Source organism: Molothrus ater, chromosome 2 (assembly GCF_012460135.2).
Source record: "Molothrus ater isolate BHLD 08-10-18 breed brown headed cowbird chromosome 2, BPBGC_Mater_1.1, whole genome shotgun sequence".
Lineage (NCBI taxonomy): Eukaryota > Metazoa > Chordata > Aves > Passeriformes > Icteridae > Molothrus > Molothrus ater.
In genome coordinates, this window is record NC_050479.2 from 115,238,604 (window position 1) to 115,265,894 (window position 27,291).

The window sequence follows — 27,291 nt, forward strand, 5'->3', positions numbered from 1 at the left end:
GGTTTTGGGGCTCGGCATCCCTGTGCCATCCCCTGGGCTTGACATCACCCATGATGGTCTCTTCCCTGTGACTTTGGAGGGTGTTGGATGGTCGTGGTGTGACCCATTCCTTCCTCCCCCGCAGATGAGGAGATTCCCAGCTGCAAGGAGGCAGCAGTGGAGACGACGAGCTCGGAGGAGGAGCAGGAGCCTGGCTTCATGCCCATCCCTGGCACCTACGGGCAGAGCCGGCGCGGCGAGAGCCCCACGGACGGGCGGGCCCTGCGCCGCTCCAGCCGCGGCTCCTTCACCCGCGGCAGCCTCGAGGACCTGCTCAGCCTCGACCCCGAGGCCCACCAGAGCTCCATGTGGCTGGGCACTGAGGATGGCTGGTAGGTCCCTGGGGTGGGAATTCCTGCGTGGAATTCACGCCAGTCCCTGGGGGAGCCTCAAGCTTGGCTCTCCTCCTGCAGCATCCACGTGTACCAGTCCTCGGACAACATCCGGAACAGGAAGAACAGCATGAAGATGCAGCACGCTGCTGCTGTCATGTGCATCCTGTGAGTGGGGAAGGAAGGGGGATTTTCAGCTCTGGGGATTTTGGGCTTCTGCAGCTGGATATCAAAGGTGGTTTGTGCCCACAGGTACCTGGATAACCAGGTTTTTGTGTCACTGGCCAACGGGGAGCTCGTTGTGTACCAGCGGGAAGCAGGTGAGGTTGGATTTGGGATGTCAAAAATGCAGCCCCAAAGTGGTGGCTGTTGGAGGGTGGCTTGGGCAGCCCCTGGGGACCTGGAGGGATGCTGGAGACACCACACTCAGAGGCAGGTGGAGGTGGGAATTCTTGCTGCCACTGGAACCCCATGGTGGCACCAATTTATGTCCCCTCTGAGGGGTGACCCGGAGAAAGTTGTCTTCAGCCACCACACCCCATTGTCCATATCGAGTTGGACTTGTATTTGGGAACACTTTAACTTACCCACCCCACTCTCCCCACCCTCTCAGGCCGCTTCTGGGACCCCCAAAACTCCAAGTCCCTGTCACTGGGCTCACCAGGGAGCCCCATCACCAAGATGGTGGCGGTGGCAGGGAAGCTGTGGTGCGGCTGCCAAAACCGAGTCATCGTCCTCAACACCACCACGCTGGCACAGGAGGTACAGGGGTGGTGGCAGGAGGGCACTCTGGGAGGTGTGATGGGTGCTGGTGGCATCACTGGTGGCATCACGGGTGGCATGTGTCCCCTCAGCACACGCTGCAGGTGGGGCAGGACGGCGGGCGCAGCGTCACCTGCATGGTGAGCGCGGGCAGCGGCGTGTGGGTGGCTCTGCAGGGCAGCGCCCAGGTCAGGCTGTACCACGCCACCACCTACGAGCAGCTGGCAGAGGCAGACATCACCCCCCCAGTGCACAAGATGCTCGCAGGTAAGTGACACCCAGGACGCGTCTCCAGAGGGTGCCAGCACCCCTGGGAAATGCCCTGAGGGAGCCAGTGCTGGGAGAGTGAGGATGCTGCCTTTGGGGAAGGAGATACGAGGCCTTGTGCTCGTGTTAGGCAGCTGGGTAATCCCACGTGGAAATAGGGCAGCCCCTGGGGGAATGGATAATGCCGTGTTGGAGCAGGGCGGTAATCCCATAATCACAGAATCGGGGAATTCCTGAATGGTTTCAGCTGGAAGGGACCTTAAAGATCATCAAATTCCAACCCCCTGCAATGGCAGAGACACCTTCCACCATCCCAGGCTGCTCCAAGCCCCAATGTCCATCCTGGCCTTGGACACATCCAGGGATCCAGGGGCAGCCATAGCTTCTCTGGGAATCTGTGCCAGGGCTCACCACCCTCACAGGGATTGGGGAAGGGAGTTCCTTCCCAACATCCTCTCTCAGTGGGAAGCCCTTCCCCCTTGTCCTGTCAACCCACTGTGATGCCACCATCCGGGGCGGGGTGTGAGCTGCCTTCCCCAGGTCCCATTTGCACACACAGATCCCCCTGGGAGTGGATCCCTGCGGGTGGGGGGTTCCCAGCCCCGTGGGGCAGGACCAGGCACTGACAGGGGGCATGCCCGGCAGGCTCGGATGCCATCATCCGGCAGCACAAGGCCGCCTGCCTGCGGATCACGGCCCTGCTGGCCTGCAAGGACCTGCTGTGGATCGGGACCAGCGCCGGCGTGGTGCTCACCCTGGCCGTGCCCCCCAAGGCGGCCCCCACGCTGGTGGGGCTGTCCCAGGGCCACACGGGCCACGTGCGCTTCCTGACGGCCATCGAGCTGCCCGACGGCTTGGACGTGCTCTTCCCGCTGCCCAGGGACACGGGTACGTGGGGTGGTGGCACCTCCTGGTGCTGGCACTGCCCGGGAGCAGTGCCCAGAGTTTGTGGGGCTGGGAGTGAAATGTCGGAGTCCCCGTTGCATTCCTGCCTCGTTCAAATCCAGGGTGAAAAACTGGCAGTGGAGGGTGGGGGAAACTGGGTGCTCAGCTGCCCTCTGGCAGCGTGGGCAACCCCAAATGTCCCAGGCAGACCCAAATTCCGACAGTGTGGCCCAGATCTGAGGCAGGGCTGGGATGGGGAGGAGGAGGAGATGGAATGGGAGCTGGCAGTTTTGACGGAGGAGCTGATTTGGGGATTTCCCAGCTTGGGCTGGGAGGGGCTGTTGGGATGAGAGGAGGTTTTTGGGGCCGGGATGTGGTGCCTGGGAAGGCGGCGGAGGGCTGATGCTGAGGTGCTCTGGCGGGGACCAGGGGGAGCTGTGGGCACACAGGTGACAGCGTTTGGGGCGTTCTGCGCTCGGCAGGGGCCGAGAAGCCGAGCGAGGCGGAGAAACGAGACCCGTCGCGGCCCCGCGCCCCCGCCCTGGCCCTGTCCAAGCCCAAGATGTTGGTGATCAGCGGCGGCGACGGCTACGAGGATTTCCGGCTGACCAGCAGCAGCGAGACCGTGGGCAGGGACGACAGCACCAACCACCTGCTCCTCTGGAGAGCGTGACCTGCCCGGGCCAGGAACGGGGGGTGCCGGCCCCCCCTGTGTGCAGAGGGGGGTCCCGGCCCCCTCCCCAGCGCCCCCCGCCCCAGCACCTCTCATCTCCGACCCGGCTGCTCTCTGTGTGCTCGGGGCTGGGGGGATGAGCCCCGCTGCCCCCGCCGCCCCCCTGGACTCGGGGGGGGACCCGCAGCGCTTGGGGGGCTCCAGAGGATGGGGAGGGGGCGGGGGTTTGCTCGGGAAGGCGCTGCGGAGGAGGAGGAGGAGGAGGAGGATGAGGAGGGTACCGAGCATCCCTGGGGAGCGGCCGGAGGATGCCCGACAGCCAGGATCCTGCCTTGCTCTCCGGTTTTGTGTGTGCCTGCTTCACGGGGCGGGGGGCGTCACCCCCCCCGGCCTCCGGGACCCCCGGCCACGCCGCGGGACCACCCCAGGGACAATCCCAATCCCAATCCGCCCGCGGTGTCCCCCCCGGCCCGGGCCTCCCGCTAACCCGCTCGCTCCATCGCCAGCACCCAGACAGCTCTGTTCGTTTGTTCGTTTGTTTTAAATATATATATATATTATATATATATAAACATCCTTATTTATTTGGGGGTTCGGGAGGGGACAGGGGCGTCTTCACCGCGCTGCCAGCCCCTGAGGGGTTAAAACTTCCCGGAGCATCGCCCCGCGGGAGAGCCCGACCCCACTGGACCGCGCTGGTGGAGGGGGGAGCTGATGGAGGGGAGGAGGGAAGGAAATTTGGGTGTCCCCCCCCCTCCTTCTCTGTGATTCCCAGCGGGATTTTGCAGCCTGGGAAGCGGGATGAAGGCGCTGCTGCCGTGTGAAGCGTCTCTGGATGAGAACAATCATCTTCAGCCACCAGGGCTGTCCCCCCACCCTTACAATGGGGGGCACCCTAAAAATGAGACTGTGCTGGACCAGCCCTGCCCCATGCGCCCTTTTTCTCCCCGATTTTCCTGCTTTCACCCCAGGATCCAGGCGAGATCAGTGCTCCCAGATTGGGACACCCTGTTGTCCCCATGGGAGACGTGACAACCGTGGTGGCAGGGATGAATCAGGGTGTCCCCAATCCCACACAGCTGGGTGAGTGACAGGAATGCTGCCATCCCACATGGAGCCATCCGTCTGTCCGTCAGCGGGGTGAGTGGGCGTGTGCTATATTTGGGACGGTGAGGATATTTTGGGAAAGGGGTGGGGGGGATTTCGGTCACTTGGGGCTCTTTGTTATTAAAGGTCACCCGTGCCAGAGCGATCCCAGCGTGGTCTCGTCCTTCACCTCGGGATGGGGTGGCAGGGACAGGGTGAGGACGGGCACGGCTCCCGCCACCCACTGCTGTCACTGGGAATGTCACCCACCGGTGCCACTGGTGATGAAGACTCCGATGGGAGGAAGAAACCGTTTCCACCACTGGGGTGCAGTTATTCTGTCCTGGATAGCCCTGAGGGGGATATCAGGATTTCCCTCCCTTATGCCACAGGGCATGGGGACGTGGCACTTCCCGGGTGGACAAACAGCTGGACGGGGGACACCAGGTCGTCCTGGGGAAAACCGAGAGGAACAGAAGGGGGCCTGACAGAAACCAGGTGTCCCCACTGTGTCCCCTAGGGAACAGGACAAGGTGTGCTGTAGGACAGGTAGGAAAGCGGGGCGCAGCACTCAGGGATGCCCCATGCGAGCCCACATGGGGAAGAAAACAAAACCAACCCTTTTTCTTGTTAATTTAAATTCCTGCTGGGCTGATAACACCCACCCCTCTCCTGTCGTTCCCGTTTTTCCCGCGGGTGGGACAAAGCCCATCCCAAATCCCGCCCTCGGCCGGGATCGCAGTTCCCGCAGTCCCCGCCGCGGCCGGGCGGTGGCGCTGCCGCGGGGAACGAGGGGGCGTGGCCTCTTTGCGTGACGTCACAGAACGGGGCGGTGTTTGCGAGCCGCGCGCCCGCGGGTTCATTCATAAGGAGGAGGCGGGAGCGACGGGGCCGCCCCGGGGGGAGCCCGGGGGCTCCGCGGCGGGGACAGGTAGGGAACCCCCTCATCCGGCATGGGGACCCCGCTCTGCCCGGGGGGTGCTCGGGATATTCCCCTTTGAAGGGTTAAAGGGCCGTTCCCCAGTGCGGGGCTCTGGGGTTGGGGTTTCCGCACCTTTGGGATGTGCCAGGACGGGGGGTCCGGTGTTTTTTGGGGTGCTCGACCCCCGCTTTGCGCGGTGTTTTTTGTCTCGTTTTATCCCTAAAGCATTGGGGGAGCCCCGCCGGGAGTGGGGGCGCCCCGCGGGTCCGGGAGGCTGCGGCTGCTGCAGCGCCAAAGTAGGTTAAAATAAGGGATGGGGGGGAGGAAAAGTAGGTTAAGGAATACTCAGCAGCAGCTGCCTGGGAAAAAAAGGTAGCAGCCGTGTCGGGTCTTTTTTTTTCTTTTTTTTCCCCCTTTTTTATTTTTTGCCGGAGCTGGAAAATCCCAGGGCTCGGAGCCAAAGAGCCGGGGATGCTGCGGGATGCTGCGGGGCCGGGACGTGCCGCTGCCGGGGCTGAGCGCCGCCCCAGCGCTCCCCTGGGGATGGTTTGACTTTAAGGCTGGAATTTTGTGTCTGCTCCGTCGTTCCCAGCGCTCCCCCGGGCCCCGGGAGCGCGATAATGCCGAGTTTCGCTCCATCTGCCGGACAATCCCCTCCTTGTCCCGGGCTGTCTCCCGCAGCTGTTCCCCGAAGTTTTTCCGAACAGTTGCTCCTTTTTCCCTCCGTTTGTCCGCAGGAGCCTCGGCTGAAACCCTGCTCCCCCTCGGGGAGGGGAAGCCCTGGCTGGAATCCCGGCGGGCAGTTTTGGGTTACAGATTCTATTACGGGGAGCTGGGATAAACGGCTCATGTGATCCGGAGGGATTTGGGGACGTTTCCAACGCCGAGTCTCCTCTTCTGGTGTGTTGGCATTGATGCAGAGGTCAGGTGGGGTTCGGGGCTTGGAGTGTCCCCAAAAGCAGCCGGGTCTGGCACTGGTGAGGTTTTTTTTTGGTTTCCTCTGGCAAATTCTGTCGGTTTGAGGAGTGTGTCAGGGCAGCTGGGCTTCCCAGCATCACCAGCTGGGGATTTGTGCCTGCATACCCCCTTCCCACGTAGGATGGCCCCAAGCTGCCCCCAAAAGCGGGTGCTGAGCCCTGGGCAAATCTCCAGTGCCAACCAGGAGCTGGCACCCTCTGCTCCCTGTGCTCCCTGCGCCTCCTGCATCCCTATGGCGGCGTTTTGTTCATCTGAGGGATGCCCTTAATCCCTGGATTAAGCTTGGCCTCAACTCAGCTTTACCCCTGCTCCTGGTGGTGTTTAGATCCAGTTATCCTGATCTGGAATGCTTGTGGTCCCTCAGCCACAGTGGGACCTTCCTGTCCCCTCCTGAGGCCATTTCTTCCCCAGCAGAGCCGGTCCCCAGACATCTCAGTGAGTCCCCAAAGACTTTAAATTGCACAGCCCCAGAGAATTAAAATTAAACCCTCCATGTCAGGTTTAAACTCGAGTTTTATTGGATTATAGGGTGGAGAGCTTGCACAGGGTACCACCATCCCTTTGTGCTCGAGGGGCACATCCCAAATCCCAGGTGGATTCAGGAACTGGGCTGGCTCCATGCTGGCATCCTGTGAGAGTGCTCCTGTGCTGGGAGGAAACTGGAGTACAGAGGATGCTCATTCTGGGCTCTGCTCATTCTGGGTCCTGCTCATTTTGGGTGTCCCAACCCACATCCTATAAACACCTGGCTCACCCCCAAGACCCCCCTCATGTGTAGTTAGCTGCATCTCGGCGTGGTGCTGGCCACTAATTAGGAGAAACTCGTCAGGCCCAGGCTGTAATGAGGCTCTGCCAGGGCTCTCACAGGACCGTGACGACTGGGGGAATTTCCATGCAGGCAGCAGGATTTCCATGAGGAGGCTGGATCCGGGTTCGGGTTATTATTTATTTTTTCCTTCCTTCCTTCTCCTGTGCTGTCAGCATAGATTTTAATTTTAACAACCAATTGCTGAGCCTGAAGAGGGGGGGATGGGGCTCTGGGAAACACCTCTTGCTTTGTTCATGTTTTTATTTAAATATGTTTAAATATTTTTAGTGACTTCATTTCCTTGTGACAGATGCAAAAGGATTTCCTCCGGAGCAGGAAAAAACCCTTTCTTTAACTTGGTTTAGCATCATCTGCTCCTTGCATGAATGGTGTGAGGTTGGTCCCTCTCCAGTTTGGGATGGAGCTGGATCTCTGAGGGAAGGGGTGATGCTGGCCATTCCATAAAATCTCTAAAACAACTTTCTGGGGGATGGTGCTGTAGGGATATTTAGGCAGCATCCCAGAGGGGAGAAAAAGGGCTCCCAAATTACTTCTCCAGTGGATGATGACCCTGTTGCTCCCCCTTGGGCAGGTCTCCCCAGGGTGATGAAGAGGAGCAGGTGATGAAGAGGAGTGGGATGCACTGGTGGCTTGTCACTGTCCTGGGGGTGAGTATGACCTCGTCTGTCCCATCCCATCCCTCTGCTTCTCCGATGCTCCACCACCACCCCATGACCATACAGGACACGGGGATGGGTTTGCATCTGCCCTGGTGCATCCAGCGAGTTCACATCCCTCACCCCGCTGGAGAGGGCCATCCGCTGGCTGAGGGACAAGCCAGAGGGTGGCATTTGCCACCGGAGCCGCAGCAGGGGCGGCACTGAGCGCTCTGATCGTCCTGCAGGTGCTGGGCGGACCTGCCTGGACCAGCGCCGGGAGCCGCAGCGCTCCGGAGCAGGGCACAACGGGATGCCCGCCCGGAGAGGAGCCCAGCGGGGTAAGCCGAGCCCAGCGGGCTGAGCCGAGCCCAGCTGAGGCTGCGGGAGCCGCGCATCGCTCATCCCCTCCCTCTCCCCCATCGCAGGATCCATCGGGGTCGTGCCGAGCTTGTCCCCCCGGCACCTTCTCGCTGGGGGCCGCGTCCTGCGCCGCTCACACGCAGTGCCGGGCCGGGAACAGGGTGCTGGTGGCAGCGGGGACGGCGGCGAGCGACAGCCGCTGCGGAGCCTGCCTGCCGGGGTGAGCCCAGCCCGGACACCGAGCCCCAGCTCCAGCCCCGCCCGGGCTCCAGGGCCGTGTCCTGACCCTCCCGTCCCGCCCCGCAGGTTCCACAGCCCCGCAGGGGAGAGGGAGCCCCGGGGCCGGTGCCTGCCCTGCGCCGCTGCTCCCCGCAGCACCCCGGGCTGCCCAGGTGGGTGCTGGAGCCGGGGGTGCCACAGGGTGTGTGTCCCCCTTGGGGTGTCCTGGCAGCTGAGGACACCTCTGCTCACGACGCAAGCGGCTTCTGCTTTCCTGTGGAAACGGGGTTTAATCCCAATAATCCCAGCAAAGCCCCTCTCTGAGGCTGATCCCTGTTTCTCTGCAGGCCGGCGGCGAGCCCGCAGCCCCGAAATGCCGGGCAGGGCACCGAGCACTAACGGGACACGCGTGACCCTGCTGGGTGAGGAAGAGGAGGAGGCGGCAGCAGCGCAGGCGGCTGTGCTGACCATCGTCCCGGTCTTCTGTGCCATGGGATTGTTGGGAATCCTGGTGTGCAACCTGCTGAAGAAGAAGGGTTATCACTGCACTGCCAGCAAGGAGCCCCAGCCTGGCAGCACCGGTGAGCCCTGGTGATCCCACATCCATCTCATCTTGCTCAGCCCATTCCTGTGGTTTCTTGTCCTTGTCCCAGGGCATCCTGTGTGTCCTTTGGGTGCCTCATCCCCCATCACCGAGTCTTCCCTAACTTCTTCTTCCAGGTGCCAGCTCCATCTACCAGCTGGAGGATGCCAACGAGGACACCATTGGGGTGCTGGTGCGGCTGATCACCGAGAAGAAAGGTCAGGGGGTCCCAGGAAGGGGAGGAGGGGGTGACCTGGGCCAGAGCCCTGTGACCCCCAGCTCCTTGGTGTCACACACAGAAAATGCAGCGGCGCTGGAGGAGCTGCTGAAGGAGCACCAGAGGCAGCAGCTGATGCCACCAAGCTGTCCCCCCCTCAATAAGTAAGAGGCTGCACTGAGCACCCCCCATGGTGGGAGCACCCCCACCATGCTGATGGCATTTCCCCCTCCCCAGGCTGCACCTCCTGCCTCAGTTTCCCCCTGCCTGCCACCACCAGCAGCACCTGCACACGGTGCAGGGCCCGGCCCCGTGTGCCCGCTGTGACCAGAAATGGCCCGAGGTGCTGCCACCGCTCGGTGCCACCAAAGCCCCCAAACCTGGCGCTCATCCCAGCGAGGTGACCATCCTCTCCATCGGCAGGTAAGCAGGGACAGCCCCTGGTGTGTCCCCTCTGCAGGGGGGACAGGCTGATGTGGTGCTCTCCAACAGGTTCCGGGTGTCCCGGATCCCGGAGCTGAGGAGCGAGGCCGGGGGAGAGCCCGTCCGTGGTCCCCTCCCTGCCAGCAGCGGGATGTGACCCCAGATGGAGCAGCACCAAGGGCCCCACCAGGTGAGGGGAGCCCTGGGGTCCTTCCTGGACAAAGGGGTTCTGAAGGCTGGGAAATGGAGCATTAACAGCGTTGGGACACAGTGTGGGGACAGTGAGGCAGGAGGGAGGGACACCCTCGCTGCAGGGCCTGGCACGGGCTGGCACGGCCGGGGGCTGCTCTGTGACTCATGGGCAGCTGCAGGGGCTCACGTGCCCTCGCTCACGTCCCCTGTGTCCCCTCCTCCAGCAGCACTGGACCATCCAGCCCTGGGCCCCTCCCGACATGGACATGGAGGGGCTGGAGCATGGCCAGGGCAGGGAATGGAGCTGGGAAGGGAATGGAGCACCAGGAGGGGCTGAGGGAGCTGGAAAGGGGCTCAGCCTGGAGAAGAGGAGGCTCAGGGGAGACCTTGTGGCTCTGCACAGCTCCTGCCAGGAGGGTCAGGCTCTGCTCCCAGGGAACAGGACAAGGGGAAACAGCCTCATCAAACGGTGCCAGGGGAGGTTCGGGTTGGGGAGTGACAGCCATGAATGAGCGACACCGAGTGGCTCCTGCCACCTTGGGTGGTGCAAAGGGGCCAGTCCAGGCTCACCTGTGGTCCATCCCTTGTCCTCCACAGCAGGCACCTGGCCTGGGGGCTGCCTTGGGTCGGTGACACCCACAAAGACCCCGTGCAGGGGTGGAGGACACTGGGCATTGTGTGAAAGCCAGTCCTGCTCAGAGCTGTGAAGTGCTGGAGGTGGCAGCTCAGCTTCTGCTCCTGCCACCAAGGTGTCCAAGAGCAGCACAGCAAATCCAGCATCTCGCTTGGCTGGTGAGAAGGATTCTCTGTCCCTGAGGCCTGATGGTGGCCACAGCATGGTGGCCTCACAGAAGGTGACTCCAGGAGCTGCGATGCCGGGGGTGGTGGCCACAGGAATCATCATCTCTGGGAACCATGATGCCACCACACAGCTCCACTGGAAGCACAGAGGACACTGGATGCCATTTCATGGTCACCTTCTGAGTCTGTTGAGCTCTTCAGGACCATCATGAACTCCTGATTTCCCTCCATCACCTGGTGCCAGCGCTCAGCATCGCAGGATAATGAATCACTGGATCACAGAATTATTCCTCCCTTCCCAACAGCCCAGCTGGGGCATGGATTGCTCTGGGCAAAGCTGGTCTCCTGCAACCATCCATCCCTCCATCCATCCTCTCTCCAAAGTCCCAGTTCAGGAGCACACAGGTGGTGGTGATGCTCACCATGCAGATGACACATTTCACTTTCCATAGGAATTGCTTCTATGGGATCACGCTGGCTTGGCCCTGTTGGGATCACTGGGATAACCCATCAAGGTTGGGTTGGAGACCATCAGCCTCAACCACCAACCCAAAAAAAGGGTTTATGGCTGGTCCCATTCACCTCCCCACAACATCACCGTGCCAAAAAACCAGCCACCAAACCCTCTTGGGCTCTTTTATTTATTTATTTAATTTTTTTTGGAAACATTTTAATAGTTATCGAATGTTCTACATCTTACAGTAAATATCGTACAGTTACAAACTCTTGGCTGAAATCTGTCAGGGAGATCACGACCTGATCTTCAGAACCAAAACCAGAACAGAAAACAAACAGGAAAACAACCCCAAATTTACACTTCAGATGGACAAACTGAGGCTGTGGGGCTCTCCAGGGCATCAGTCGAAGGCCATGTTCCCTACACACCTGTGAGATGTAGACTTGGAAGACGTGGTTACTCTTGGGTTTAAATTATTTTTTTTTTTGTTACTGTTCTTTCAGGGAAATTTTTTTTTTGGTATTTATTCTTATTTAAGAGGTCCAATAATACTTAAAAATGAGCTGGTCTGGTGGTTGAAATGAATTTAAAATTAACTACATAGAAAGAGGGGTGGGAGCCTGGTGTGGGTTGAGGCCGTGTTGTGGGAATGGGAGGGTTTGGGTGTGATCCTGCACCTTGCCATGCTTCCCTACAAATCCCTCCCCACATCCTGAACCCCTCTTCCCCCTGGAAAATTCCATCTCCCTGCTCCATCTCTTGCAGGAGGATGCGGGGAGGCTGCAGGTGGCCATGTTGCATCAAGATTATTCCCTACAAGCAGCACAATCGAGCGCTTCCAAATGGGAATCGCTCCTGTCAAACCACAAATTTTGCTATTCCTGCCCTGCAAACATTCCCACAAGTTCTTTTACCTGATTGCCAGAGAATCTCCAAGTGCCATGGTGCAACATGCCACAGAAATGCCTTTTCCAAGGATTTCCTCCCTCCCAAGCTCCGTCACAGTCTTTATTTTCCTTTTTTTTTCCCTAAGGGAATGCTAACACACAGCAGAGAAAATATCTGGAGGCTGATCCTGGCTTGGGAGCGAAGTGAAGGGAAGATGGGCAGAGGGTCACCACAGTTGGAGGGCCTGAAAATATTGGCAATTAAAAAAAAAAAAAAAAACAGAAACAAAAAAAAATCCTGGATTTATGGGTATCCAGCAGCTCTTATTGCTATTGTTGGCTGGTTGGATTTTACCAAAAATAAAGCCTCAAATGTTGTTTTCCACCCTGCTGAAAAGCCAGGATCCCATTTCATGCCCTCCAGCTGGGAACCACATTCCCAGAGGGGATGGCAAAGAGTCAGGGGGTCTCTCTGGGAAGGACCAGATTCAGTGGGATGCTGGTGGCTGGAGGAAAACCTGATGCTCTGAACATCCCTCATTAAAACAAACCCCTTAAATAACATTTCCTGGGAATTACATCCCAAAACTGAAACCATGCTGAACTGAGTGATTTATTATTCATAAGTTGCAGTAGCAAATCCTTGCCTGGAGGGTTCAGCCACTTGGAGGCATGATGGCCTCAGGCTTCAAGGGGCTCCTGGGCTTTGGGGGTCACCACCACCACTAAAATCCTATTTTCCCCCAAATCTTGCATCGCAGCTTGTGCTCTGAACTAAAGGTAAGGTCTGGGATGGGTTAATGGTTCAGAGTTATTTTTCCTTCCTCTTTAGCTGGAATTTTAATCTCAGACACTTCAGTGGCTGCTAAGGATGGTTTAACCCCTCCTGCTCTTTCCCACTGATGCCCAGTGTGATCCTTCACTGTGGAAAACCCTTTTCCTTAACCAACATCAGCAAAGCTTTGCTGGAATGAAATATCTGAGAAGCTGGTGGCCCCCATCAGTGTCCCCCATTGTGAACTTCCCAGGACCCTCAGTTGAGCCATGACTTGACCAAGGAAGGACTGGACCAAGGGAGGCAGGGAGCACTTGGGAAGGAGCTACCCAAGCCTGGCACTGTGTGGTGGCCCCAGAGCCATGTGGTGGCCCTGGTTCCACACAGTGGCTCAAGGCTAGCTACTAAATGTCCTCACTAAAGCCTCTGGCCCAGCAGGGGGCAAATATTTCACCTCTCCACACTTTGGTTAATGAGTATTTCTGCCTGGGAATAATGGGATGAGGAGCTCTGGATCTGCTATTGATCCAAGCAAAGGAATTAAAACCCAACTGCCCTGTGCCAGTGGGAACACTGGGTGATCCACCGTGTTCATCTCCTGGGGCTTTCTCCCCCGCCTTTAATGTTTCTTTTCCTTCCAGGAGAAAGCCCAACATCTCCTTTCCACACATGGGCCAGAATTTTAGGAGTGGTTCCTGAAGTGGTGCAGGGTGTCTGGGACAGTGGTGGGATGGTGTCTGCTGGTTCAGGTCGTTTGCAGAGCCCAGGCTGGGATCCCAAAGCTCGCTGGGACCCCACAAACCAGAGCGCCATTACGTGGGGAGACCTGACTCAGTGCTGACAGACAGCTCCTGGTGTGTAACACAAAGTCAACATGAAAAGGGGATCTCAGAAATCTTCAGTTCTTAGGATCTGGGGATTTTTTGGCCCAGGTTTAACTGCAATGTGCTACAAACAGTGCAAGGATGATGTGTGGGTGTTATTTCCCAAGGCCCTGTTGCTCTTTACTAATCCTTGGCTTTGCCAAACCAAATGGGGAACCCACTGATGATTGGCTCTTTTTCCCTTCTCCTTTCCCTCAATACCACCCCAAAGTGCAGCCCAAGGGTGCCCCTTCCCCACCCCACAGCACAATCTTCCCCCACTTTGTTCCTCTTGAGGCTGAGGAGGTCAACCAGAGCTTTGCTCTAGATTTCCTTCAAAACCAGCAGAATCAACCAAATGACCCCCAAACAGAAGTGCCAATGCCAACACCCAACCTGACAAACTCCTGGGACCAACCAGTGGGAGGGAAAGAGCTCCAGGAGCTCAAGCCAAGCTGGGAGACTCCACTGAGAGCATGGAACATTTTGGCACACTTGAGGCAAAAATCAAAACCTAACCAAGCTTTTGTCATTAAAAAAAACCCAAAAAAAGTCCCAAAACCCTTGTTTCTATGCTGGGTTTAGTGACAAGGATTTAAAAACAAACTGGCCACAAGCATTGTCTGCAAATCCAAACTGCCTCTGCTGCCCTCAAGACAACTTATTGCTCTACTTGGACACCCCGAGGGGGGATGTCACCAGCTTCCTGTCCCCATGTCCCCAGGTAAGCCAAATCCCCCCAAAATGACCCTGATGCCCACAGCCTCTGTGTGACTGGTGTCCCCCATCCTGGTCCATGCCAACTGTGGATCACTTTCCCTGCTGTCACCTCTTCTCAGGTGCCTTCCCGTGAAGGAGGCGACGTGTTTATTGCTATTGCTTCCTCCTCTCCCACCTCTCCAAGCAGAGCAGCCAGACATCATCCCCTTCCCCGGCCTTTCTCTGTGGTGCTGGTATTTGTGCTTGGATGAACGTTTCTCCTGGAAGTCCTGGAGCTGTAACCCAAAGAATGGGAGGGGGACACCTCAACTGCCACCGAGGCCGTGCAGTTTGGTCTCAGCCCCGCCAACACCTTGGGTGCCAGCTGAAGCCACCCATCCTGCCCTCACTCTGCCTTGAAGACCCATCTCCATCAACCAGACGCCCTCTTTTCTCACACCACCATACTCTGGAGAAGCTCCTCAGACCAAAAACTGGACCTGGAGGAACTCTTCAGACCAAACCCTAAACCTGGAAGAGCTCCTCAGACCAAACCCTAAGCCTAGAGGAGCTCTTCAGACCAAATCCTAAACTGAGAGAAGCTCCCCAGATCAACCCTTGGACCTGGAGAAGCTCTCCAGCCCAACCTTTGGACATCTCCTTGCTTCCCTCAGCAGCTGCCCAGCACATCTGTGACTGCAAACAGCAGCCACACAAGGAAGGAGCCTCCTTCTCCCTCACACTGCCTCAGGACGTGGCTGAGGGGGAGCATCCCGTTCTCCCAAGGGGTTCCAGATGCTCCCAGGGCATGCATCTACCTGCTGCTCCCTTCCCATCACCCATGATCCGTGTGCCCAGTTGGAAAAAGCAGACCAAAGACCTGCTGGTGACCAGTCCTCGTGCTTCCTAAGACAAGTGTGTTACGTCGCTAATTATATTTATATTCTCTTACTCCTACAAAAAGAAGGGATGAGTTCAGAATTCCACTGCAGATAATGCATTTATAATCTATCACGACAGCTATCTGGAAGACACCAATTTTCTTGTAATATGTTATGAAAGATTGAATAATTTATATTCTTCAACTAAAAATACCCAAACCAAATCGGAATAAGCCTGCCTACCAGCGCTGTGCTTTTCACATAGTACCCTGAACATCAACCACTCTTACTAGCCAAAAAAAATCTAGGCTCTTGTCAACAACAACAACAGAAAAATAACAGAAAGAACCCAAACGAACAAGAAGTGGGGGGATCTTTGCACCACTCAGCTGGGCAATGCTGGAAAAGTGAAGATTCTGAGCTTTCAAATGATAGGACCGAAGAGAGAACTCGACTATTGCTCAGTGTCAGTATGTGTGTTACACAATTCATGTGGGAGGGGGAGGAAGGGGGGAAAAAAGAGGCAGAAGATTAGAAAAAGCAGCTTTTACAAAAACCACTAAAGAATGCATAAAGTGACCCTTGCACTTTTTTTTTTTCTTTTGTTCTTGCAAACAGACGAGGTGCTGCAGCCCAGCGGCCGCAGCACCGATGTAAGACTTGTGTAGTTGCATACAATGTTTGACTCCGGATCTGGAAGAGAGCAAATACATTAAAAACAGGGAGTTAGAAGGATGTTCTCCTCTCCTCTGCACCCCTGCACCACGTGGAGCTGATCCATATGGAATTTAACCATCCCTGTGGGCAATTTGTCAGGCGAGGGAGCTGGGAAAGCAGCAGCTTACCCGGTGGTATCCAACACAGAGGATTACAAATATGCAGATGAGCTGCTCCCCGCTAATTGCACACCAATTTGGGAGGGGCAGGATTAGCCCGGTGTAATTTGTGTGGCACAGAGAGATTTTAGATAACCCCAGGGCTGGATGGGATCTCCATGGGTAGCATCGTGTTCCCATCAGCTGCCTGTGCTGGTAATTGGGCATGATGGGCCAAGGACTGCAGGAACAAGCAGCTGGGATTTCTGGGATCCCAGGCATGACAGGAACACACAGGCAGTGCACGCAACCCCGGTGCTAATGAACAGCCTGATCTCCCAGCAGGGGAAAGGAAATTTTCCAGGGACAGAAAGATGGGGAGGGACTCTTTGTCAGGGAATGCAGTGAGAATGGTTTCAAACTGCCACAGGGCAGGGTTAGATGGGGTACGGGGAAGGAATTCCTCCCTGCCTAGGGAAGCCCCATCCCTGGAAGTGTGCAAGGTCGGGCTGGATGGGCTTTGGAGGCAGCACTCACATGGATTGGCCAGTGGTTTACCAGTGTGGAGGTACGTAGCTGTAGGTGGGGGTTCCTTGAGCCCTGTACGTTGGCACGGACACTGGATGTGCTCCGATGGCGGTGTGTTGGGGGGTGGTCAACAAGGTTCCTGCAGGGACAGGGGAACACTTGGCACGGAGCAGAGGAGCTGGCATCCGTGCCTATGGTGGGGCAGGGACAGCATCAGCTGCCTACTTTTCCCTTTTTCCCTTTTTTCCCCTCTCCCTTTCCCCTCTTTTCCCTTTTCCCTTTCCCCTTTTCCCAGATAATTCTTCTGCCTGCCAGACCTGATTCGAAGGTGTTGGACCCACGTGATTGGGATCAGTCAGCACCACAAACAGAATAAGAACACCTGAAGCTCCAGCAGATTTTCCATGCTACCTCTGGCTCTTAACCTGAAGGCTTTTCCTTCTTTTTTTCCAATGTTCCTTGTCCCTAAAGACAGGGAGCAAAGCTGGCCACAACCTGCTGACATCTATCTGCTGAAAGCACTGGGACAGCAAATCACTGCACAGATCTGAAACAAACCAGGAAGGGATGAGGGATGCAAAGGGAGATGAGGAAAAAAAACCCCAACAGATCTCCAAGGAAAATTAAGATGAGCCTTTTTTTAAGTCTGCAGTCGGTCAACAGAGGGATTTTAGGTCAGAATTTGCACAGTGCCTTCATGGGGAGGGAGGACACAGCCCTGGACTACTCTGTTCTGGGAGCAACTGGGTGCTCAAACCAAATTCTCAGTTTCTGGGCATCTCTCTACAAATGTTATTAATGAAATTCTAACACATCCCAAGTGCATTTATCCACTTCTTAATATAAGCAACAGTAAATCTCTCAGAGTGGTTCTTGTCACATCCAGGCTGCAATATCTCTGCTTGGAATAGGGATTGTGTCCCATTACAGACCCCTATTTCACAGCTAATGCAGATGCAAAAGGATGAATGATGCATTTCTTGACATAATTCAATATACAATTCCAAGAATTGTTAAGGAGAAAAATACAGGCTTTGGAAAAAATAATTTAAAAAAACCCCGATCTTACTTAATGTGCTATTAATTGCAGTTAGAATCTGCATGTAAAATGTAGAGGAACTGGGATAGATAAAACAAGGTTAACATTCATTTTGTCAAACAAAAACATTCATTTTGTCAAACAAAACCATGACCAAAAGTGTCTTTAAAAAAAGAGCTTGAGGGAAGTACAACTACTTGAGGATGAACCAACCTGGTTATTCCTTCACTTAAGGAACAGACAGAGGAAGGGACAATATATTGAAGGATACAGAATAATGTATCTAAGGATGCAGGAGTGAGCCAAACCAAAGGTCTCCTCTGCTGAGTCAGATCAGGATTTGGGGCAAATTCCTGCTTTTTTGCCGGCACAGGAGCAGTACCCAGCAAGCAAAACCAGCAGGTGAAGCGAGGCAGCACTTGGGACGCGGGGGGAGATTTTCTGCCCGTGTTTGCTTACCTGCTGACATTGCCATGGTGGTGCCAGCCACCATGCCCATGGCCACGCCGTTGGTGCGGGGCGCGGCCACGGGCGCGGGGTAGATGGCCGAGGGGATGCTGTTGGGCTGCACCACCGTGGTGTGGTGGATGACGTGGGGCTGGGCCGCGTACACGGGCTGGGTGTAATAAGCTCCCTGGTGGAGAAGGGGAGGGAAGAAAAAAAAAAAAATCCCATCATTATTCCAGGTTTTTTCACAACCTAAGGAGTTCTCGGTTCTGTAACTCGAGCGCTGCCCAAGGGCTGGTGGGTGGTGCTCCCATGGATGAGCTCCTGTGCCTGGGATGCCTTGAGAAGGCTGCCCTAGAACAGAGACTAGACAGAGCTAAAGAATAAAGTAGGGATTTATTAAAAGGATATCCTCAATGGATACACCTTGGGCAGCACAAGATGCTACACCCAAGATGAACCAAAATGGTCACAAAATGCACAACCGATCACGGGATCTCTCACTTTTGTAAATTCTGCTCCATTTGCATCTTGGAGTTAATTGCCCTATTACAGTCCCATTCTTCCTGTTTTCTCTCTTCATTTCACCGTTATTTATGCTTTTGGGCCTGAAATTTGGATCATTTGTCCTTGGTCCCCAGCTACAAAAGGAATTGTTTTGTCTCCCTATTCCGTGAAGAGAGCTTACCAACACTTAACATGAAGCTCAGAGCTACACACCAAGAACACACAAAACAGACTCTGAAAAATATGAAAGCTTAAAACTTAAGGCATCACCAAGAGACCTGAGCCTGGGGATATGGGGAATGCATGAGGAGGAAATCACCAGTCAGAGAGTCAATCCATCCAGGACAAACCCTGCTGTCTCCCTCTGATGGGATGAAACAGAGCCTGGACACAAATGGCTGCTGGAGTAGAAAAGGAACAAGAGATGGAAGGAAAGGACAAGCCATGGTTCTTGGATGATCCCAAGGTGCTTGGGCCCAGGTACTGTGTCATCTTCTTGGGTTTCACATAGGGCTCCAAACTCCAGGCTGCCAAGGCTCGCAGGGTTTTGAAACAAGGGGAGAAGCATGCATGGGAATAAAAGGAGCCAACAGAAAAAGAAGAAAAAGCTTCACATGCTAAGTAATGAAGGGCCTGAAATGAAGAGATGCACAAGGGAGAGAACTGCTGTCCCCAGGACAGGCAGCAACACTCTCAGGACCTGCAAACCAGGCATGGGAGGAAAGAAAACAAGGATTTGAATCAGCAAAAGGGAGATTTTACTGTGCAGTAGTGAAAGCCCCATTAGAGAACCTCTGAAGGTCTGGATTAAGGGGAAAAGGAGGTGCAGGGCAACTATTCCATCACTTCTTTCTTTCAGGAGCTGCAAATGTTCACAGGACAAATGGCAGATTCTGTGATTGGGACTGGAGAAGAACCAGTGTGCAGGGGTGGGTTGGACTCCAAGGGACTCAGGTGTGTTGGGGCGTGGCTGAGGGGACAGGAGGTGGCACCTACCTGGGTGTACAGGTTCTGCTGTGGGTAGGCACTTCTGATGGGGTACATCGCGGTCTGGTACGGGTTTGGAGACGGCGAGTAGGGAGGAGGGGCGTTGTTACTCTGGGTTGGTGGCACCTTGTAGGGAGTCCCCGCAGTGTACCCTGCCACAGACACAAGAGGAGTCCCAGTTAGGGGCTGGAATGGCCGCTCAGGGCTGGCAGGAGGGCTGGGAGAAACCATCCCCTGAACAAATGGGCCCCGAAGACTGCGTGGGATGGAGAGGAGAAGGCAAGGCCCAGCCCAGCCAAAACACTCAAATATAGTTCACTTATTTAACTTATTTACTCAAATATATTTAACTTATTTACTCCACCAGTGTTCAGCAATTAGAGATGGCCAAGATTTCAAGTCTAATATCCCACATCATCCTCCAAGCACTGAAACAACGAAGAGCGAAGAACACACGGAACTTTTAGGAGCTCCCAAACAGCATCTCACCCCCTCCTGATTACTGCAGATTGGAAAAATAGGTGTTAATTGACAAGGGGAATAGCTGTGACTCTTTTCCTCACTCACATTAGCAGGAGAGCAACCATCTTTGAATGAGAAGTGGAAAAGGTTTGAAATGTTGATCAAAGCAGAAGTGCAGGCTCCTCCATCAGGACTCCTCCAGGAACCCAGCATCAAGCACACACCAACCAACCTCCTGGTTTTACATCTAACGGATTTTCTTTAGTCTGAACTCATTTTTTCAAACAAATACCTCAGGGACTGCAAGTTCTCAGTGTCACACTTCATTTCTGAGGGTTGTCTAGAGGTGTGGACCTGCTCAAGCCTGTGTGGTTTCACCACTTTGAATACCAAAACTTGCAGTGTTTCCTGATGGATGAATCACAGACAGTTTATCTCCTATATTAAAAAGGTATTAAAACACAATAACCCAGGCAGATGTAATCTGCTGTGTTTATAAACTGGGGGAAAACCAGAACAACCTGCAGGTAAAACAATGTGAAAACAAGGTTTAATGACACAAGATGATGGAGGCTCCTCTCTGTCTGGCAGATAATTTTAAAACCTATTTATGACTAACACCTTATTAGGATTAGGCTGGCATGGCCCGTGCTGCTGCCACTTTGTGGTTCACCAGCAGCGAGCCTTTAAGCTGCAGTTTCTATTAAAATTGCTGATTAAATCCCTCATGTCACTCCAGAAATCTCAGCCTTATTGATCCTGCAGCTCACAAGCGCCCTGGATTGCACAGAAATGGTTTTCTACAAAAGGCTTCTTGTGGGGGGAAAAAGAGCTCAGTGGGGAATTTTGTGTTGCTGCTTGTTTCCAGGGTTCACCACAAGCAGGATTCCTCAGCTGGGCAAGGAACTGACAGGATGCCCACAATTCTGTTCCTCTGCCTCCCTCAGGTGAGAGCCCACCTGCAGAGCTGCCTCCAGCCCTGGGGACACAGCAGAAGGATGTGGAGCTGCTGGAGAGAATCCAGAGGAGGCCACAGAGCTGCTCCAGGGCTGACTGTGCCCACTGTACAGCCCCTACCCCAAGGAATGGTAGGGACATCCTTTTTCCAAGAGAAAGGCTCACAAAGGCTTTTAAAGTATTTATTTTTAATAACTCTTTTTGTAAAAAAAAAAAAAAAAAAAAAATTCTTCCTCTCACCTTGTTGTGTAATTGATTGGATTTAGAAGGAAAAAGGAGTCTGGAGTAGCTGTAAGGTGAGGAACCCTCTGACCCCACACCACTCATGCACCAGATTAAGCAGGGGCCATAGGACACCCCACATACCAGGGAAAGCATCCCAGGGTTTATCAGGGAGCTTATCAGCCCTCCTGGAGGCACTCCTTATCCTCTTCAGGGATGAGATGACAAGGCTGCACTGGAAAAGCCTGTTTGACTGTGATCCCTCAATGGCATCTCCTCCCCCTGCTCCTGCTCAGCCAGCCTGGGTTACAAGGTGGGAATTTCAACAGCGCTCCTTGAAAATCAGGCTTTATTTTGGAATTCTTTCAGTTTTAAGGGAATGGGGAATAATGTCCCTTTGGAGATAAACACCTGTGAACAACCCCGGGTTGCTCCCAGGATCAAACACTCAGCTAAGAGAGATTTCACCTTCTCCACTGGAATTCCTCCTCTGCAGCAGCAGCAGGAGGGTCAGTGCTCTCCTTTTCATGATTCTTCATGGTTTTAATCCATCAAAGCCAGGCTGGATGGGGCTTGGAGCAACCTGGTCTAGTGCAAGGTGCCCACGAGGGTTGGAGCAAGACGATGTTTAATTCCCTCCCAACCCAAACCAGTCTTTGATTCTGTGATCCCAAATAACCCTGTCCACAAGTTCACCCCCACCAGGGGAGGCAAACAGGCACACACCAACCCAGAAACCCCCAGAAGGAAAGGTTTATTTACTGAATGCTGCAGAAGAAGCCTGGTAGGTTCTGTTCTCCGTGCCAGTGTCCACCGGGAGGTGGAAGGTGCCCTCGGTGGCACAGGACGAGGAGGTCTGGGGCCAGGCCTGCTTCATCAGAAGTGTGGCTTGAGTGGAGACAGAGAAGAGGTGTCACACAGAGCAGTGAGAGACAGCTTCCCACACTTATGCCACACTGGAATCACCTTGTTAATCTCTTCCCTCCAGGTTCCTACCCCCGAGGTGCTGAGCCCCACGGAAGGGACTTCACGCTTTGGGCAGGGCTTGGAAATCATCCTGGAGTCCCAAGGCTGAGCAAGGATGTTCCACACCCTCCACATCTGCTGAGACTCTGAATTGACCCTCTCTGAAGGTACAGCTGTAAATCTGGAGTGTCACAGGGCTGAAGCTGGGAACGATTGGGATCAATCCTCCGGACTGGGGTCACAGCTTGCAGCAGCACAACACATCCCAGAGGATGGAAATCCACCTCCCAGAGAGTGCAGGGAAGCACTGCTGCAGGTCTGCTGGTCCACCAAACCCTCCTGAGACTCTCTTGGACTCAGACAGGAATGGGGAGCACGGAGGCCACCCAGCAGTGCTGCTGTGCTGGCCATCAGCAGCTGTGGAGATACTCATGGGTGTGAGATCCACCCGGATGCTGCTCCACTGCTGCAGATGTGGAACTCTGCTCCTCCCTCCTCCTCCTCCAACAGAAAACCAGGAGCTTTGAGGGAAGTCAGAGATTCAAGCCCAATTTCTCCTCCACTCAGTCACTGAACATTTTCTGCTCCAAGTGTCTGCCCTCTCCCAAAGGTTTGGGAGTTATTAAGGATTTCCAGGCAGCCTTGCTTTATTTTCCATGCTAGGCTGCACTCAGGAACATCACACTGGAGAGCAACTCCCAGTGCTGCCACAGAAACACTCCCTCACTTATGCTTTTACTCAGAATCAGATTCACTTTTGCCTCTGGATTCCACAGAGGTTTTAATCTCTGAGACTGATGAGACAATTCATTCCAATGTTACACGAATCCTTCCTCTGTGGTTTTCCCTCTCCACATTAAACCTGCCACAAAATCAAGGCAATTTGGGTTGGAGATGGCTGGGAGATGGCCACAGCTCTGCATGTTCTTTATTAAATCACAGATCCTTGGAGAATCCATCACTTAAAACTACACAAAAGGTGGACCAAGGAGGCTTCCAGGAACATAAATACCTCCTGCTCCCTTGCAATAATTCACAGGGATTGCAATCCAGCCATGACTATCTAATACCATTTAAGGGCCACCTCCAACCAGTGTCTTCTGGATTTGGTTTATCCTCTCACCTAAAAATAAATAAAATAAGGAGTTTTTATTAATTATCAGTTTAACCCCTGGCAAATGAACCAGTGGGAGCTGAGCAAACAATGTGAGCTGTGGGTCTCTGCAGCACTGGGACTGCTCTGTTTTCCTGACAGGACCTTTAGATGATGTCAGAATTTTCAGGACATGTTTTAAGTGGAAAAGATAAAATTATGAACCCTTTCAAAGCATTGTAGGATATCCTGCTTCCCTCTAACAACCTCATTTGTGATGGATACAGCCTCCAGCCCTGAACAAAGTTTGCAATAAGCTTAATTCCCCAGGCAGTCCTGTGCCTGAGTGTCTCAAAATGATGAGAGCATTTACTCCTGGAAAGCCTTGTGAGGCACCACAGGATATTCACCTCTCCAGATCCCAAGATACCCCTCAGGAGACCCACTGGTGTCCCCAAAGAGTGGGTGGGCACCTCTAGAGGATGGCTCAGAGCACTGCTGATGCTGCAACTCCCTTCTGCAAAGCAGCATTTCCTCCAGGCAGGATCCAGAAGCAGGAATGGGGGATTGGAGCCTCCATCCTGCCCCACGACATTCCCACACAGATCCCTCATTTCTGAGGCTGATTTTAGCCCTGCTCTGTAAGGGCACTGCTGCAAAGCCATTACTTCTGCCCTGCATTATTAATAAACACAGCTCCAGCCTCAGCCAGCCTCCACGAGCAAAATGTGTGTCCTACTTTCAGGAAAATAAAAAGGGAGGCTTTAATGAAGGAAGTTAAAACAAAACAACCATGAGCAAGACAGAATGCCTGTGAGGGAACATGCACCAGGCTTAATGAAGACATACATAATTTTATTTTTTTTAAATAGTGTCTCTGCAGGAGAGTGATTTTAGATGCTCATTTCTGCATACTTAAAAGGGATTTTTTTAAGAACAGTGTCCTAAAAAAAAAGGCTTATTGCAAGCATGAGTTTACAATGCTGGTGGTTTGCCTTGTATCTCTCCCTCTAAAAACTGTGGAAAATGCAGCAGGAAAATCACACAAGGCAGGAACTTGAAGTGGAATGGAAAGGAATTGATAGAATCACAGAACATCCTGAGCTGGGAGGGATCAATGAGGATCATCCAACTCATGAGTCCAACTCATGCCTTTGCTCATAGGGCTCCTTTGGAATAATCTGAGGAATAATTTAACACCTTTTGGGCTCAAACACCAGCAAATATCTACTAGAAACCTGGCATTGGGAGAGGGAGAAATCAAGACTGGCTCCAGTCACCATCTCCCTTACCTCAGTGGAGGAAACAAGAGGACTCCAGACTTCTCCAAGTTCCTCTCCTTGTTTCCTCTGATGCTGTTGCAAAGCTTAGGTCACAACATCATTAAATTTTCCAAGTGGATCCCAGGGTTTTGGGAACCACGAGGTCAAGAGAAGAGCATGAGCATGGCTGACTTCCAGTGAAGCTTCAGGGAGTGTTTGGAGAACACACCAGGGACAAAAGCAGGTGGGATTTGAAAACTGGAATTATCTTCACTCAGGGGTTGATTTCCTGCCAAGACTTTGCACGGAATCCACCAAAATTCATGAGGTTTGAGGCAAGAGACACCTGAGAGGAGCAGGAGCATCTTCAGGGTGCAGCAGAGAGGGAGATCAAGCTGGGACAGAACGGTTCTGTTCAAGAGACCTTGCTTGCAGGTACCTCCCAAGAACTCAGAAACCACAAGCTCTTCCCACCCTTTCCAACCTCTGTTCCAAGCAGTATTGAGGGACACCTTTCCCTGGGTAATCTCCATATGGAGAATCAGATGAACCCTGGGTTTGTGATTGGTTTTAGTGAGCTGGAGGGATTTCTGCCAGCAGGAACTGCCTCCTGCCCAGCCTGGGAGCTTTGGAACAGGACCTTGTCCATGGATGGGATGTTCAGGAGCAGTTATTCTGCTGGGAACGTGCAGCATCTCTTTCTTTTTTAGACTCAATGTCTAAAACCCCTTAAAAACATATTTAGAATTAGTCTGCTGTTTGAGAAGTCCAAGATTTTGACCCCCAAGCTGATTCCCAGTGTGTTTGAAGGACACCCAGGAGCACATTCCTCTCCAGGCTTTTTCCAGCCTCCTGTGTGACAGCAGCTCCTTCAATTTGAGGAAACACTCTCTGTACTGATGAAGGTTTTAGCTCAGCCACTGAACCACAGAATTAGCTCAGCCCAATTCCATTTAACACAGTTGAGGATGCTGTCACTCTGTCACATGTCCCCACTGCTGGGAGATTTTATGGCACTTCTTTTCCATCAGTTAGCTTTCAAAATCTCTTTTTTTTTCCTCCTGGAAGTCTGCTTTCCATTGAGAAGGGACCACTGAGTGTGGTGCTGGGAGGTCCTGAGCAGCAGAGCCTGCTCCTGCTTCCCAGAGTGGTTAAAATGGTTTAAAATCCTGCTGTGATATTAAATGGTATTGATTTCAAGAGCTGCAAAAATTGTTTAGAACAGAACCACAGAATGGTTTGGGTTGGAAGGGACCTTAAGGACAATCCAGTTCCAACCCTGTGCCTTGGGCAGGGACATCATACCTAAACCAGGTTTCTCCAACTTGCTCTCATGATTTATGGGAAACTCCATAAAAGTTTCAGCATTTTCATTCCAGTTTTAATTTCTGAATTTTAATCTTCATAGTTTCCTTGCTAGTTTAGTGCTTAGCTGTGTTAACCACTGGAAGGTTTTTGTTCTCCATTAAAATTGACCTGTCAGCTCTCTGGACATCAGGAGGTTTCCAGGCAGGAAATTATTAAATGGTGTCTAAGATGTACAAGAAGCAACTCAGAGTCCCCAAAAATCCCAATCCTTCAGTGATTTGGGGTTTCCTCTCACTTGGGTGTTCCCTTGGCCACGTGCTCACTGAGTGGAGGAGCTGCTGCCTGCACAACTGGGGACAAGTGACATTTTGTAATATCCAGGCCAAAATGCCAGAATGCTGCAGTATTTACATTCCTGGCTGAGAAGGGAGGACATTGCCAGCCTCTGGCAGGACAAGCTACTAATAAATTTATGGGCTTTTTCTTATTCTATGGAGTTGTTTTCATTTAATTCCTCCAGTGTTTTATCCTTCAGGGGAAAGGAGGGTGGCCAGCACAAATCCAGGGGAACAAAAATTGTTTCATGTTCCATGTTAAGGCTTTAATGGGAAGAAATGCAGCTAAAGACCTTATTAAAAGCACATAAACCCAAACAAAACACAACAGATCCCTTCCAGAATCATCCACAATAAACAGCTTTATGGAATATGTGTAACCTGCGATGTGGATAAGACAAAACCTAAAGATTTTGGCAACAAACCCCTCATTCCTGTTTCATCAGCCTTGGAAAGCGCCTGAGCTGGGGATCCACTGATTTTATGACAACTGGGAGACTGAAAACCTGGCAACTAAGGGGAAGAGAGGGTTTAGCAAGACTGGCACAAAGTCCAGCTCCTCCTGCTGCACACTGAGCTCAGAAGGCAGCTTCATTTGGAAGTGCTAAAGTCCTGCAGCTCTTCTGAGGCAACACCATTCAAAATAAACATCTCAAGCAACCAAAAGTCGAATTGAAGGGTGAGATGTTATTTTTCATCTGCAGTGCTTGGGAATGGATGAGCAAGGAATGTTTCCAGGCCTTTTTTCAGGATTTTTACCTGGGGCATAGCCGGGGCTGCTGGTTGGATACATGTTGGGATTGTAGGCTGGGGCAGCAGTGGGATAGCCTGTTGGATAACCTGAAAGGACAGGAAAACAGCATTAGGATTTTATCAGTCAAGCAAGGATGGCATCCCTGAAGAGCAATAAGCAACCTGTGAGAGCAGAGAGGCCACTGAGGGAAAACATAGGTGGATTTTCTGGGGATAGGAAGGACCATGAATGTGCTCCACGTGTGAGATCATCAATATTTCATCCTTATTCCTGTAGGAAACAAGGATCAGAATGCAGAATGCAGGTGTGCTCACTGTGCTTTGGAGAAAACTGCTGGGAAAATCCATACTCTGAACGTGGAATTCTTGTACAAAACCCCACCAGCACAGCAATATTGGAAAGGTTTTCCTGGGCTGTGTGGCAGCGCTTTGGAGAGCTCAGCACTTCCATTAAGCAGAGTTTCTTGCTGAAGGGAAGGCAGGGATCCTGCAGGAAAACATGCCAGCCTTGGATTCACCCATGGCTGCACAAGTGCTGTTCCCAGGAGGGACCTGATTACCTGCCAGGCCACCTGGAAGGACCCTTTGGAGCCAGGCAGGGTTTAATGGGCACTTTGGGCAGGGTTGCAGAGCATCTTCAGCTTGCATCAGCCTCACTGGCAGAGGTCAGAGGGAGTTCAGGGGAATTGTGTGATGGCAGTGAGGGGCTGCAAATCGTGGCACAGCCCAGAGCCTGTGTGCACCCACACAGTGCAGATGTCCAGCATCCAATTCCTACTTCCCTGGAAATTCCTGTCCTCTGTGGAGAGCACAGCCACAACCTCTGCACCTTGGTCTGCTCC

General features: G+C 53.4%; 3 protein-coding genes across 5 annotated transcripts in view; 2 read left to right on the top strand and 1 right to left on the bottom strand.

The window, feature by feature from the left end:
• Positions 1-3,520, top strand: part of ARHGEF17 (Rho guanine nucleotide exchange factor 17) — a 29,228-nt gene extending 25,708 nt beyond the window's left edge. For both annotated transcript variants that reach the window (XM_036404196.2, XM_036404197.2), the window contains exons 15-21: positions 125-371; positions 453-539; positions 624-691; positions 985-1,133; positions 1,226-1,400; positions 2,046-2,288; positions 2,768-3,520. In XM_036404196.2, coding sequence (XP_036260089.1) covers positions 125-371; positions 453-539; positions 624-691; positions 985-1,133; positions 1,226-1,400; positions 2,046-2,288; positions 2,768-2,958 — 1,160 coding nt within the window. In that variant the 3' untranslated portion in view covers positions 2,959-3,520. The remainder of the gene's footprint in view (positions 1-124; positions 372-452; positions 540-623; positions 692-984; positions 1,134-1,225; positions 1,401-2,045; positions 2,289-2,767) is intronic.
• Positions 3,521-4,873: 1,353 nt separating this feature from the next.
• Positions 4,874-11,935, top strand: RELT (RELT TNF receptor). 2 transcript variants are annotated; one of them, XM_036404198.2, is made up of 11 exons: positions 4,874-4,975; positions 7,345-7,420; positions 7,657-7,749; positions 7,837-7,991; positions 8,078-8,163; positions 8,338-8,571; positions 8,711-8,791; positions 8,873-8,954; positions 9,028-9,213; positions 9,283-9,403; positions 10,003-11,935. In XM_036404198.2, exons 2-10 carry the CDS (start codon positions 7,376-7,378, stop codon positions 9,368-9,370), a joined length of 1,050 nt encoding a protein of 349 aa, XP_036260091.1. In that variant the 5' UTR covers positions 4,874-4,975; positions 7,345-7,375; the 3' UTR covers positions 9,371-9,403; positions 10,003-11,935. The 2 variants fall into 2 exon arrangements, with proteins under 2 accessions (XP_036260091.1, XP_036260093.1); XM_036404200.2 differs by lacking the exon at positions 4,874-4,975 and adding an exon at positions 5,002-5,866.
• A 3,364-nt stretch (positions 11,936-15,299) lies between these two features.
• FAM168A (family with sequence similarity 168 member A) overlaps positions 15,300-27,291 on the bottom strand; it is a 124,544-nt gene continuing 112,552 nt past the window's right edge. Inside the window, exons 4-9 of the mRNA XM_036404203.2 lie at positions 26,456-26,536; positions 21,495-21,620; positions 19,101-19,243; positions 17,610-17,784; positions 16,121-16,250; positions 15,300-15,461 (exon numbers count right to left, since the gene is read on the bottom strand). Of these exons, the coding sequence (XP_036260096.1) occupies positions 16,138-16,250; positions 17,610-17,784; positions 19,101-19,243; positions 21,495-21,620; positions 26,456-26,536 (638 nt within the window). The 3' untranslated portion in view covers positions 15,300-15,461; positions 16,121-16,137. The remainder of the gene's footprint in view (positions 15,462-16,120; positions 16,251-17,609; positions 17,785-19,100; positions 19,244-21,494; positions 21,621-26,455; positions 26,537-27,291) is intronic.